This window comes from Etheostoma cragini, chromosome 11 (genome assembly GCF_013103735.1).
Source record: "Etheostoma cragini isolate CJK2018 chromosome 11, CSU_Ecrag_1.0, whole genome shotgun sequence".
Classification (NCBI taxonomy): domain Eukaryota; kingdom Metazoa; phylum Chordata; class Actinopteri; order Perciformes; family Percidae; genus Etheostoma; species Etheostoma cragini.
This window is the reverse complement of record NC_048417.1, coordinates 22,499,427-22,512,660: the sequence shown is the minus strand read 5'-3', so window position 1 is coordinate 22,512,660 and position 13,234 is coordinate 22,499,427. Positions and strand designations below refer to the sequence as shown.

The following is a 13,234-nucleotide window of genomic DNA, read 5'->3' as shown; positions in this document are numbered from 1 at the left end:
TCTCTCTCTCTCTCTCTCTCTCTCTCTCTCTCTCTCTCTCTCTCTGCCTCCACACCAGGACCTGTTGAACTTCGATGACCCTTTAAACATCGATGCTGCAGAACATCATCTGAGAGACAAGGTGAGGTTCTACTGACATGGGGGGATTGTATCTTTAATTCATCAGACTTAAATTCTTTGCAAACTGTGACTTTAGTCATTGGCATGCAGACAATTCCCTTTTGAAGCCTCCCCATATTTTCTCAGATATGCCTATGGTCTCCGTAATCATATTCATATCCTAGCTGCTGTTGACAGACTGCATAAAAAATGTATTTGGACAAGACGTACAGCTGCTTCAAAAAAACTCATTTTCTGCTGCAGCTTTCACTGAATTATGAGATATTCAGTTGAAAGAGCTTTAATCTGGTGTAATGGGATTAAGACGAAAATCAAACAGCAGCCTTTCTGAGCAAAGATGGCTGACGTTATATTCCAAAGCTATATGCATGGAACATGTGCATATGGTGTTTTATTTTAATAAAAATACTAGTCTGTGCACAACTATTTAATCATGAGCCTAAACAGTAGACTGACAATAGATTATAATTTGTAAATCACGTAAGCACCCACACACCTTACCACTCATTCCTTGGTGATATAGATATATTGTGTGTGAGTGATTATGTATGTATGGATGCACATATGCATGCCTGCATGCGTTTGTGTTCCTATGAACTGTAACTTTAGTTATACTTTATTTCGACCTTACCATTCAGTGCAGTTATTATTACATTACGCCTACACAATGATGCGAGTGTGCAAGCGGTTGAAGGCCAGTCTTGTGCTAAGCAAAACAAATTTGTTTCTAAAAGATAAGCACCCTGGTTAATTGATTCTTGACACTTACGTACCTCTCCCCATTTGCACTCTCCCATTTATTTCTATCTTGTGCATCAACTCTCTTCCATTCAGTTCTTTACCGGTACATCAGACAGTGTCAGAGAGTGGACAAACTGATGTTCTCAGTGTCTTGCTTAGAGTATTTGCGTTCCTGGATCGCCAACCAAACTAATGTAACTCTGCAAGTGAGCCTGCTGGCCAAAGTAATAGTTATTAGTTGAGCCCGAGCTGAGGTGAGCTGAAAGCATTTTAAAACAAATTTGACCTTTTGCGCTTTGCACATACCATTTCTCATTATGCATTGGGATGCACCCAGCAGTGCGTGATAATGGTTGCCATGTGACCCCATTAGATGTGAAAGAGTTTCTGTGTGTGTGTGTGCGCGTTGTTATGAGAGGGAAAGGGAGATTGAATGTGCAAGATATAAATGGTGGTTTGTTGCAGGGGTTATGATTGTTTACATTGGCCAATAGTCCAAGCAGGTGTAGAGGGAGAGCGTCAATTAGGAGTCTTTCATGATCTAAATGCAGGTCCTTGTTTCTGGTGTTGAAACCCAGATTAACATGTTAATAAGCCGAAGCCTCTTAGAAATTTCTCTGAACAGCAACAGCATGTATCCATCTAAAAAGGCAGGAATACAATGAGGAATATAAATTATGTATTGTAGTCACTTCCCGCTGTTTTTTTTTAAGTGTCCTAATTCTGAGAGTGGGCTACACTTAATGGAATGAAAATAGTAATGAACACTGATTCTGTTAGCAGTCTCACAATGCAGTGCATTTTCATTTATTTTATAGATGCAAACATGTATTGCTCACTATAGAGTCAACTGTTGAATGTCTATAATGGGGGGAGGAGTGAACGAGGGAGTGATCTGGTATGTAGCTCATGTCTTTGTGCAAGCACTGGGTTCTTTATGTATGCTGTGTTGGTGCAGGAGCACATGCAAATGGCTTTTGCACGGCCTAGTCACAGGTCATGGCCTATATGTAAAACATTAGGGACACTGCTCTACTTTTATTTTCAAACACCTGTTCAGGCAGAGGTGCTGTCTTCACTATTTTGCTGTTAGGTAACCAATAAATCAGCCGTCAGTCACCTAAAATGTGGCTGATAGCCTTAGCTATTTCTATGTACTGCTTCAAATGCCAACTAAAAGTAAATATCACTCTTTTATTAACTCTACTCTCTGGGATAAACTGTGAATGCATGTACAACTATAGTTTAGGTTTTACACATTCTTTGTTTATGACAACCATATTGGTAATTATGTAGCAAAAAGGAGCATTTAACAATCTTGATCTTCAGAACTGCTGGTGGAGGACCTTTTGCAGTTAAGCAAATGTCTCATTTAATGCTTTCTTCACTTCCTAAGTGGAATGTTTCTGTATAGCATCTATAGGGAACAGGGCACTTACTGTGCTGTGCTGAGTTTCTTCCACGGATGCTAATTAACAGAATGCAGTATGCTCACACAACTGTAAATGTACAAAAGAAAATGTATGTGTTTTATCCAAAAATATTGAATCTGAATTTTTTCAATACTTTGAATTGATGACTACTTTTTTCTCAGTGAGTCATAAAAGAAATCTAAATTATTTTTACGTTACATGTCAGTGCTGCTTCAGTGAATTGTTGTGGTTCTCTGGAGTCACAACAACTGAAAACACAAAGGCATCCATCCATGACCCACTCCCACTGAGTCACAGCCTCCTGTAATCAACTATCAACTTCAGCAGCGAGTGGGTGAAGCCGTGTGTGTGTGTGTGTGTGTGTGTGTGTGTGTGTTACTGTGTGTGTTTGTGTGTGTGTGTGTGTGTGTGTGTGTGTTTGTGTATGTGTCAGCACACAAGTATACTTGTGGATATGTGTGTCTGTGTGTGTTGAGACTTTTGAAGTGGAACTCCTGTGGGTGCTCTCTAAATACATTTGCTAGGTAAAGTGGCTGAAAGGAAGAATTGTCATGGGCAATTTAGTGTGTGTGTGTGTGTGTGTGTGTGTGTGTGTGTGTGTGTGTGTCTCATATTTTACCATTTTTGGTTGTGAGTGGCTTTTTGTGTGTGTACATGCAAGGTCACCTTTATAACATACACAGTTGGTAAGGATGGCAATAAAATAGACTTATCGGCTCAAAATAGTCTGCAGCTCTAGCATAAGCAGTGTTTACATAAATATTTGTGTAATATGGAATTCTGAAATATAAATGAATTGAATACCTTAATCCTTGTTCTATTTTAGTGACCCAAACAAAACCTTCTTACAAGGGGTAGGGTAGTTGACAGTGCAGACTGTCAGGTAGAAGGGAGAGTACATCCCCTGACTGATGTCCAGGGATTATTGCAAAGCACCCTCTTTATCTGTGGCACTCTCTCGGTACCTATTTGTTTGAAGCTTATAAAGACTGCTGACATATACCTAGCTGTGTAGTGCGCAAGACATGATTAAATAAAGGGCCCATTGCATTGTATTTACTAAATAAACTGGCAAAATATCAATTCATTAATACATCACAATATTTACTTGATATGTTACCAAAGAGGAAAACAGGGAAAAAAAATGTGATTCTTTTTTGTGATTCTTTTTTTCAAGAAATCTGGAAAAAAAAAAAAATATATATATATATATATATATATATATATATATATATATATATATATATATATATATATATATATATATATATATATACATATATTTTATTTAGTTTTAAAGACAGCAATTGTCTCAATGGTGTGAACCAAAATGAATGTGCTCTTACCCTTTAATACACTACCCAGCAGCATGAACATGTGTTATTACATAAATGGCAAATGTCTATAAAATGTCAAAAGGCTGAACTGCCATGAATCCGATGATTTCAGATGTCTGCAGTACAACACGTACCTCAGTGTTTCAACAGAAAATATCATTTTGTTGCCAGTGTACCGGGAACATATTGCAAGAGATTTGTTTCTGTGAACTGTAATATGACTACTACTGGAGCACATAGTGACGGCGTGGGACCTTAGAGATTGTGTGACCGGTTCAGTTGCAGAGTTCATGCATCACATCGTTGCCTTCTGCAGACTAAACGTCTCACATTGATTGTTACTCATCAATATAAAAGAGCCCCTTTCTCTCTCTCTGTCTCTTACATCCTCACACCATGGCTTCCTTAGGTATCTTAAGTGGCTCAGCCTCTTTAATCAATAGTCAATTATGTCAAGTGCACACACCATGTGCTAGATCCTGATCTGGCTTCTGTCCCTTTTATTTGATTTCTGCCCTGAATAGTGATCGCTATGGCTCTAGGGGGCCAAATTAGAGTACCAAAGGAAGAGACATCAAGGTTGTTCCTAAGTCACATAGGATCCTGATTAAAAAAAGTTTGCATTTAATTCAGCTAAGCGTATAGCCCCTTTCAGACTCCATCTCCATATCCATCAGCATCTCCATGGCAATAAATCTTTTTAATTCTGTTATAACATTCAACTTGTCAGGCTTTTTTTGTTGCTGGATAGAATTTGTAGCATATTAAGTCCTTCAGTATTATAAATGCTTCTTGGTCTTATTGCAATAATGTAACAAAAGAGCTTGGCAGCTCTGCTCTCCGCTGACTGTGTGACTGACTGTCTCTTTGTCTCAGTTTTGTGAGTGTGATAGCAGCTGCCTAACTGTTGTGTTGTTGATGGAGTTGCTGACGTACTTCTTGGAATAATATTTAGTAGTGCTGTGAGTTAACTGCTTTATTAACGGTGTTAACTCAAACCCATTTTAACGGCGTCAATTCTTTTATTGCAATTATGGCATTAACGTACTTTGTGGCCTACCAAACTCAACAACTAGTAACGTTAGAAAAACTACAACACCACACCGGATCTAGCTAGCCCGGACACAAAACAACAGGCATGCTGCACACACTGGTGTGTGCTCGCGAGCCGGCCAAAGAGTATTACAGTTACGTTTTGAGCGGATGGCAAGCGCAAGACAACAAAATAACTGCCAATAAAATTGAGGATGAAAAGTTGACTTTTTAAAAGTTGCCAAACGGTTCCAATGACAAGACCAAAATCATCTGTGTGTTTTGTCGTTGTAAACTGAGCTTTCATCGCAGCATGTCCAGTCTGAAATACCACTTGATGGCCAAGCACACAGCTGATGCTGATTATTGGCTCCAAGTGAGAATGTTACGTGTGAAATTTGAACGCTACAGTAGTCCATATGCCAATGTTGTTTTCAATAACAAAACATTTGGACAAAGCAAACCGATCCACTTTTCCTTGTTGATAACAGAATAAAAATGAGAGAAAATAATGGGACAAAAAGAAATCCAGGGACATTTAGAATGGATACAAATGTGTGATTAATTACGAGTTAACTATGTCATTAGTGCGATTAAACACTATAAATATTTTAATCACTTGACAGCACTAGTATTTATTGATTAAATTCAAGTGTTCTCGTCTTGCTGTTGCCCTGTTAACCTGCCAATTGAATGGAGAAGTTGTGAGCCAAAACCTGGACTACACCAAAGTACACTCACCAACTGTTGATGAGGTGGAGGATCATTCAAACTAATTGATTTCCTGGAGAGTCTGGGTACGGCCATGGGATTAATGATGCAAACTGTGACAGAGCAACGCAAATTAAGGAGGAAGGTGAGGCAAATCTTAGCTCCTTGTCACAACAGCCTCCTTTTTTTTTTTTAGTTCTTTCTTTTTTTGCGGTATTTATGTCTAAAGACCAACTTTTTGTCTTGCTCTGGTTCAGCAAGCGTCCACACTGCTGAAGTGTGCTTGACATAGACCGTGAATCCCTATTGTTGGGGCTAATGTGTCACAGTTATTATCCTGTTCCTTTAGACTAGTGCTTGTGAATGCATCTCAGCTGTGTTATCTGAAAACATCTCACGTACAGTATGGCTGATTTAAAGGTTAAATGTAATGCATCAGGCTCTGCTGCTCTTAAGAGATGGCTTGGCTGTTGTCATTTAGACATTTTTTTTATTTTGTTGTGTGTACATAACTAAAGACTTTGTGTTTTTGCAGCCATTACAAGCCGAGTGTATACTTCCAAAAATCCTGTGGGTTAATTTTGCAGAATTGCACATCTTTTTAGGCTTTTTTATACGTTATATGTACCCTTTCACCGGCAGACCATATCCCTTGTCCCTCCCTCATTACCACCACTCGGGTGCCCTTAAGCAAGGCCCTTAACGTCCAGTGCTGGTCAGTGGCCAGCAGGTCATAGTGTGGTTGTACCGGGCAGCTTCCTAATTCTGGGAACACACTTTTTAAGTTTCTTTGTCATGCTGGATATATAATGAAAATGGTGAGACATGCTCAATCAATCCTATTGTTCAACTTTGAGTGTGGAGGGGAAAGCTGCCGATGCCTGCAGACCACACTGGAGTTCACTTATAGGAAATCCTCACCATTTGCAGATAAAAACACTTTTCTGGACCACACCCAGCCGTGACAGGGCTTTGACAGTTTTACTAAACTCACAGGATTCTCAAAAGAAGAAATCCTTGGATTGCTGAGTGTTCAATCATTCCGCATCCATTTTCATCTCTTCTCTATTCCATTTATTATTTTCCCTGTTCACACCTCTCCTCTCCCTTTCGTTCATCATTACCTTTGCAATCTGTTTGCCTAATGTACCTAGGGGCTTTCTGTTGCTTAGTTATCAACTTTTGGTTTAATTTTGCATCCCCTTCCCTTTGAGTACCTGAAAAGATCGCTGGAGAAGAGGAGAGTTAATTGCCTCCGCGGGTGAAATAAAAAAATAAAATAAAAGTAAGCTGTAGCCTAAGAAAGTTTTAAATTGACTTCAGGGTTTGCTTGGAGTCTTTAAACTAATGAACGCCAAAGTAATTTGCAGTCTTACCCAGTTTTCTGCTGTAAGAGAAACGGCGGACAAAGTAAGACAAAACTACAAGGTCAATTTATGTAAATTCAACCTGTAAATTTGTTTGAGATTGCATTGATAGGGTTGGTAAGCTCACCCTTCAAATTAATGTGTTTTTACTGTCTCTTTTGTCTCCGGTGTCTGTGCAGCCTGCAAACCTTCTGCTTCCTCATTTTCTCTGCTGCTTGCTGTGTGTACGTCTGTTTGTTTAAGTCTCTATTTTTGGGGCTCTTCCCACAAACATTTACAGAAGATTGCACGAGACAGCTGGTTAGATAAAAGATGCCAGAAAGGCAGGCAGGTGGAGGGGAAGTTACAGACGGTCCAATTTCCATATGTACTGTACACGTGGTGTCCATTTATCACTGCACAACTTGAGGCAGACAAATGGACAAAATGTCTTTTACTATTGAGGCAAACCATGTTTCTGCTTATAATTTCATTTTTTTACTAAATAGGATGTTAGACATACATACACGCAGACACACCCACCCACCCACTCACCCACCCACCCCGTGCCTCTTTTCTCCATTACTCATGTATCTTTATTTTCCCTCTGACTCTTGGTTTTTCTCACGTTCTCTGCCTCTCGATCATACACAGAAGCCCCAGCAATGCGTGCGTGACTGACGACTGGTGCTGTGCGTAAATCATTGCAATGATGTCACTGTGGGACACTTGTATGTGAAATTTCATGTTGGACAGCAGGACACGCAATTAATGGCCCAGACCCCCGCACTGATGGATGATCAAAAATATAACACAAGAACAGGGGATTACTGGGAATAATGGGGTAATCGGCTGAGGAAGGAGGGTGCAAAGCATTGAAAGTAAAAATTATAGATCTCTAGAGTGCATGGAGCCCACTATTAAGTCAGCCACAAATAAACTAGTTAAATATTTAACTGCATTTCCAGTGAAGTGAATAGTAAATTCAATATAGATGTGGGAAACTGTTAAACAATTAGATGTGCATGCATTTGTGTTGCCCTGTAGAACAATGATTTACTTAAATTACATTTATACACAAAAAGATGTAAACCGTTCTTGTTTCTCATTAGAAGTCTGCATGGACAAAGTATACTTAAACTGCAGTTCCACAACACATTCAGAAGCTATAGGAATTGTTTTGGCGGTCTCTCATGGAAGTCATACTGTAGCTAATACCATTCTTTAAAGGACTATGGGTACATTGATGCTGCCGAAGCAATACCAACTGCATCATCATTAATCCCAGAACAGAATGTCCCTTATCTGGGGAAAGTCTTCAACCAGTTATGTTGTTATGATTTACAGTGTTGAGCTACAGTGTAATGTTGCTAAGCCATACTGTATAGAAACAATAAAGGAAATCTTTTTGGAGAGGAAAGCTGTTGCTGCTCAAATTAATAACAGTCTACAGCCTTTGACCAAATCCATTGTATTGTGTGTGTTCCTGCAATGCATTCTGTATGAGGAATAATTTACTGAAATATGAAGAGGATGCAGACAAAGTTAAACCAGCAAAGTGTCAACAAAGTAGCCCAAGTGGAAGAGAAAGAAAAGGCTTGAAATGATTGACAGAGCCAAAGAAAAGAAAGAGGGCTGTTAGAAGAGGAAAAGAAAGGAGAGCTCAATCGGGCAAAATGTAACCGGGAGGAATGGGTCATGGGAGTGACAGAGGGGTGGTTATAGGATGGAGTGATGGATGGTGGGCCGGGTTGGGAAGAAGCCAAGCACAACCAGGAGTGGTATGATTAAGAGGAGAGGAAAAGGGTGGAGAGGGCACACATGACCAGAAGTGATTTGGCCAAGGAAAGTCAACTTGAGTTAGAGACATTGTACACAAGATGTCATGTGGTACTAGTTTTTTCCCCTAGACATCTACACTACATTGTACAGTATGCAAATTGATTGTGTCAAAGTGTAAACACAATGCAAAAACATACAGGCACTCAAAATTTAAATTCAAAGCAGATACAAAAAAGCACAAAGCTCAAAACATTTGAGATATTTCAAGTGTCTGGAGCAAGCACTTCATTTATGGTTAACTCACTAATTGGTGTAATTTATGAATTGGCCAGTAGTCCAAAAATGAACTACACAGTATGTTTGGTTAAGGCTGTGTTGATGTGCTTTGTATTTCTTGTCTTATTTGTTTTTGTTTTACATGGTGAGTCATATATGTCTTTCAGCTGCTCGCCCCCTACAAATGTTTTCCAATCTAACTCTCATGCTCTCTCTTTACCTTTCCATGTCTCCAATCCAGGAGGATTTTCGGAATAAGGTTCAAGATTACATCAAGCACTACGCCAGATGATAGACGCATCGGCTACCTACATTAGCCTGCACCAACCAACCAAACGGCTCTACCTTGCCTCTGCTTATCTTGGCCAAGTCCCCCCTCCCTCCACGTGTGTGAATCAACAGACGACTCTTACTATTCCCCTGTCGACACCACAGCCACGCCCACGCCCTGCTGTTAACCAATTGCAATAAATTCCACTTTGCGGGAATGAAAAAAGAGAGAGAAAAAAACAATGCATTTAAGTCAAGACTTGCATACAAAAGTAAAATCTGCTTTAATTATCTTAATCAATTGAGTGTTGGACCACAATGTCTGTTCATTGTGACAAGATTGTTGAATAAGGCCGCCTTCTTGGGCTGTCCCTCGGGAGCCGGTCGGAAGTGAGCCACGGTAACAACCGGCAAGGGATGTGATGATTCCCCGGCCAGGAGAAAAAATAAGGCAGTGACGTCAGCTGTTAAAAAAAAAAAGTTTACGAATTAGGAGAAAGAATATCTGTTGCTATCGGTCCTCTGTTCCAGTGCCTGCTATGTATGTGTCGCAAAAGAGAAAATGCATGTGAGTTCACACAAACACACACACACACACACACACACTGTCACATCCTGTTTTAAAAGCTATCACATACATACACAGGTTTCTATACACTTGTCTATTCACACACACACTGAAGTTGGAGAACCGCCAGCCCCACTAGACAGCATGTGAATGACCACATTGTCGCGTTCTGTTGTCATTCTTCTTGCTTGTGCACACTCTCACACAGACTTTCTGTTTTGTGTTTTTAGATAAAGTACGACTTTAAAAAAAAATCACAGCCAAATCAGTTTTTCTGGTTTTTAGATTCACCTCTTGTCTTTGCCATCACTCTTTTCTCTCCTCACTAATCCTTTTTTGTCTTTCCTCCATCTGTCTCTCTTGTTTTAGACACACCCACAACCACAGGTACCTTGTTATTTGACGATGAAGAGGTTCATAGCTACTTACAGTGCAATCAGAAAGTACCGTACTATGACAGCGACACATTTTTGGCGTGTGGTCGTGCTGCGCTTTACAGTTGGTATATAATCAAACAATGACTACGAGTTTAAAGGACTGATTCAGATTTAGTTTTATATCCATAACAAGTAAACAGTATTGGAATTGTAGCTCTCTTTGTACATAGTCCCCCAGGTTTAATGGACAACGTCTAATTGAACGAACAATGTGAAAGGGTTCGGTCGTAGTTATGAACCTACAGAGAATTATCACCTGTTCCCTTCAGCTTTATAGAACTTGTAAGTTTTGGCTCATTGTTTAACTGTCCAGCCCAAAACGTTACTCTTTCATTCATTCTCACAGCTCTCTAACTGGTGGGGTTTTCACCCGCTGCAGGCAGCTGTTCTAAAATCCCCCTGAACACTACTTGTTAAGAACCAAACAGCAAACAAGCACGGTTGGCGACTTGCTGGTGAACATAGTGGAGCATGTAGCAGCTAAGGAGCCAGATAGTTCTGTTTATAGTGCGTATAATTGGTAAAGACAAAAAAAAAGAAAAAACAGAGCTAAACCAGAGTCGATATTACAATCGCCTGGTGTCCAGAAACAAACGATAATGTTGCTCTGTGCCTACTGGATGTGTAAGCAGCTGTTAACAGGTTTGCCATATCAACTTAAAAGGTGATTATGTGTTAGTGTTGGCCATAAAGAAAATCATTTTGTTCGGTCCTAAAATTTGGGGATTAGGTATAAAAGACCCACAAGTCCTACACCGTTGACCTAACATGGATGTGAACTACTTAAAACGTGCTAAAAACTGAAAGTCAGCATTTTATCCTCAAAAGTATTGTTTCATAGCATTGTCATTGTGCTGCAGTATGGAATAAAAGACATTTTACTGTGCCACAACTTTATGACTACACTGTACGCACTTTATCATTCTGGTTTCTGTGTGAGATTTCCCAAGCCAACGTATAGTGTGTGTCGTCTTAGACGGACAGTACTCCATGCTCTCGTTCTCTTTGTGTGTTGTATGGACCATCTGTTTTCACTGTCGCTGGATGTGAACTTCAAGTCAAGGCAGTTAGCTAGCAAGCTATCTAGCAAGCGAGCAAACTAGTAAAGGTGACACGCTAAAGAGTGAGCTTACTAGTTATCTAGCTAACAAGGTAGTGTTTTTCACAGGGACTCTCTTTCATCAGGTATGTGTGTTCATGCCATCCATACAATGGGGAGAACATTGGAGGTGTTGCCTTTGTTTAGAGAGCTGAAAGTTAACATGTTGCTTACTCGGTTGCCAGCTGGCATCATAGACTGTCAATATTAATGGACAAAGCATCCGGTTTGGCGAAATGCTGGAAATTTGGAAGTGCCTTAAACCTGCATTCTGTCTGAATTCCAGCAGAGGGCGACACATGCGGTTGCAAAAGGAGGTTGGTTTGTGTAGAATTCTATGAGAAAGTGACCCACTTCTCACTTGATTTATTACCTCAGTCAACATTTTCATAATAAGTTTATGTTCTCAATCACTAATTTAAAGTCTTCTGTAGCACAGATTGATGGTCATTTTTTGAAGTATGGTCTCGGTGATTTTAAAATCAAAGATAAAGCAGGAGGTGTTCAAGGGTGTGGCTATGATGTGATTGACAGTTCGCGGCCTGTCTTATTTGTAATATAACTAAGGGACAGAGATATATTTATAACCCCGCAAAGCTAAATCACACCTCAAATTATGTTAGATGCTAGATTTCAGCTGCAGTTGCATCTAGTTTTCATCCAGTGAAAGTGTGTAACATAACGTAGAGTGTAAGCAGCGGGGCTAACTCTCAGCTAACATCACAGATACATCTATAACTATCTGAGACATCTCCGATAGCGCCCAACAAGCTATGGCTCCTCCCTCACTCCTCCCTCTCCTCTAAAATCGTCACATCCGCAACAAGGATGGCGATGTCCGTAATGACATACTCAACGCCTCATAGAAGATCACAAACCAATGGCTGATGTCACCCATGCTCTGTCCATCAATGTTAACAGTCTATCATTGGCATGCTTATCATGCTTACTCCAATGCTTGTTAGCTCACTTGCTATATTGCTAGTAGTCTTGCATTGCCAGACCTATCTTCACCGCATTTTATCAGCCCTTGAGTATGGTCTTGCTAACACTCCCTATCTATTCTGAACTATTTTCATATAAAAAATGCATGGTGGAGATAGCGAGAGCAGAGGGACATCCATACCTGATGTTAGACTTGATTCAACCAACATACATCTATTGAGTCAGACTAGCTTGCTAGTAATACTGAGTAGGTGCCTATATTCCACTGCCATTGTGGATTTTGGCAATGTGTTTTCATATTGTGTTAGAGAGAGAAAAAGATGGCTGTCACTCACTCAGTTAGCCATTGAGGGTGAGTTCTGCGTATGTAAATGCATTTGTTTTGTTTTGCTTTGCCCTGGCTAGCATCGTGCCTCCAGTTTGTGTGCTATATCTGAACATCACCTCGCTCCGTTCAGCTTTATGTTCACAGATCTGCACGAGGCAAAGTCTATCTTATCTGCCAGTGGTGCATTATGTACTGAGGATGTCAGAAATGTAGTTGTTGGAGTCGGAATTTGTGTGTGTGTGTGTGTGTGTGTGTCTGTGTGTGTAAGTGAAATGATATGCTTGTTGAGCGCACGTGTGTGGGCAGTTAAATTGAAACGATGTGACTTGTTGGCATGCTCTGGTTCCTCTTGCTCTTTTTTTCTTTGTGTTGTTCTGGTCCAGGACTCAACAGCTCAAATTATTCTTGTTTGCTAAGTGAAAGTAAACAGACGACTGACTTCTGCTAAAATAAAAGACATGAGAATATGACGAGTATCAGGTCCACTGAAAGCAAATGTGAATGGGTGGATTCCGTGGTTATATTCCAGCATTGTGTTGGTCCACTCAAACCATGAAGGCTAATGTAACTGCCTATTAATATGAAGTCATCCTGTGTAATGACAGTTAACTGTCATAGTAGTTGCCCCCAGGATGTAGCAGCCCAGCACTCTGTACTTAATCATAGCCTTACTGATACTCTGACTTGTCATATGTCCTTTATTTTGGCTGTTAGCAGTGCTTATTTTTCCCTGGATGCCATTGGGAAATGTCTCTGCTTTGGCTAACTCCATCATTGAGCCAGGAGACAAGATTAAAAATCAGTTATTC

General features: G+C 40.1%; 1 protein-coding gene across 1 annotated transcript in view; it reads left to right on the top strand.

Annotated features, from left to right (window-relative positions):
• ube2f (ubiquitin-conjugating enzyme E2F (putative)) overlaps nucleotides 1-9,321 on the top strand; it is a 37,887-nt gene extending 28,566 nt beyond the window's left edge. The window contains exons 9-10 of the mRNA XM_034885397.1: nucleotides 59-121; nucleotides 9,020-9,321. Of these exons, the coding sequence (XP_034741288.1) occupies nucleotides 59-121; nucleotides 9,020-9,070 (114 nt within the window). The 3' untranslated portion in view covers nucleotides 9,071-9,321. The remainder of the gene's footprint in view (nucleotides 1-58; nucleotides 122-9,019) is intronic.
• Nucleotides 9,322-13,234: the final 3,913 nt, after the last annotated feature.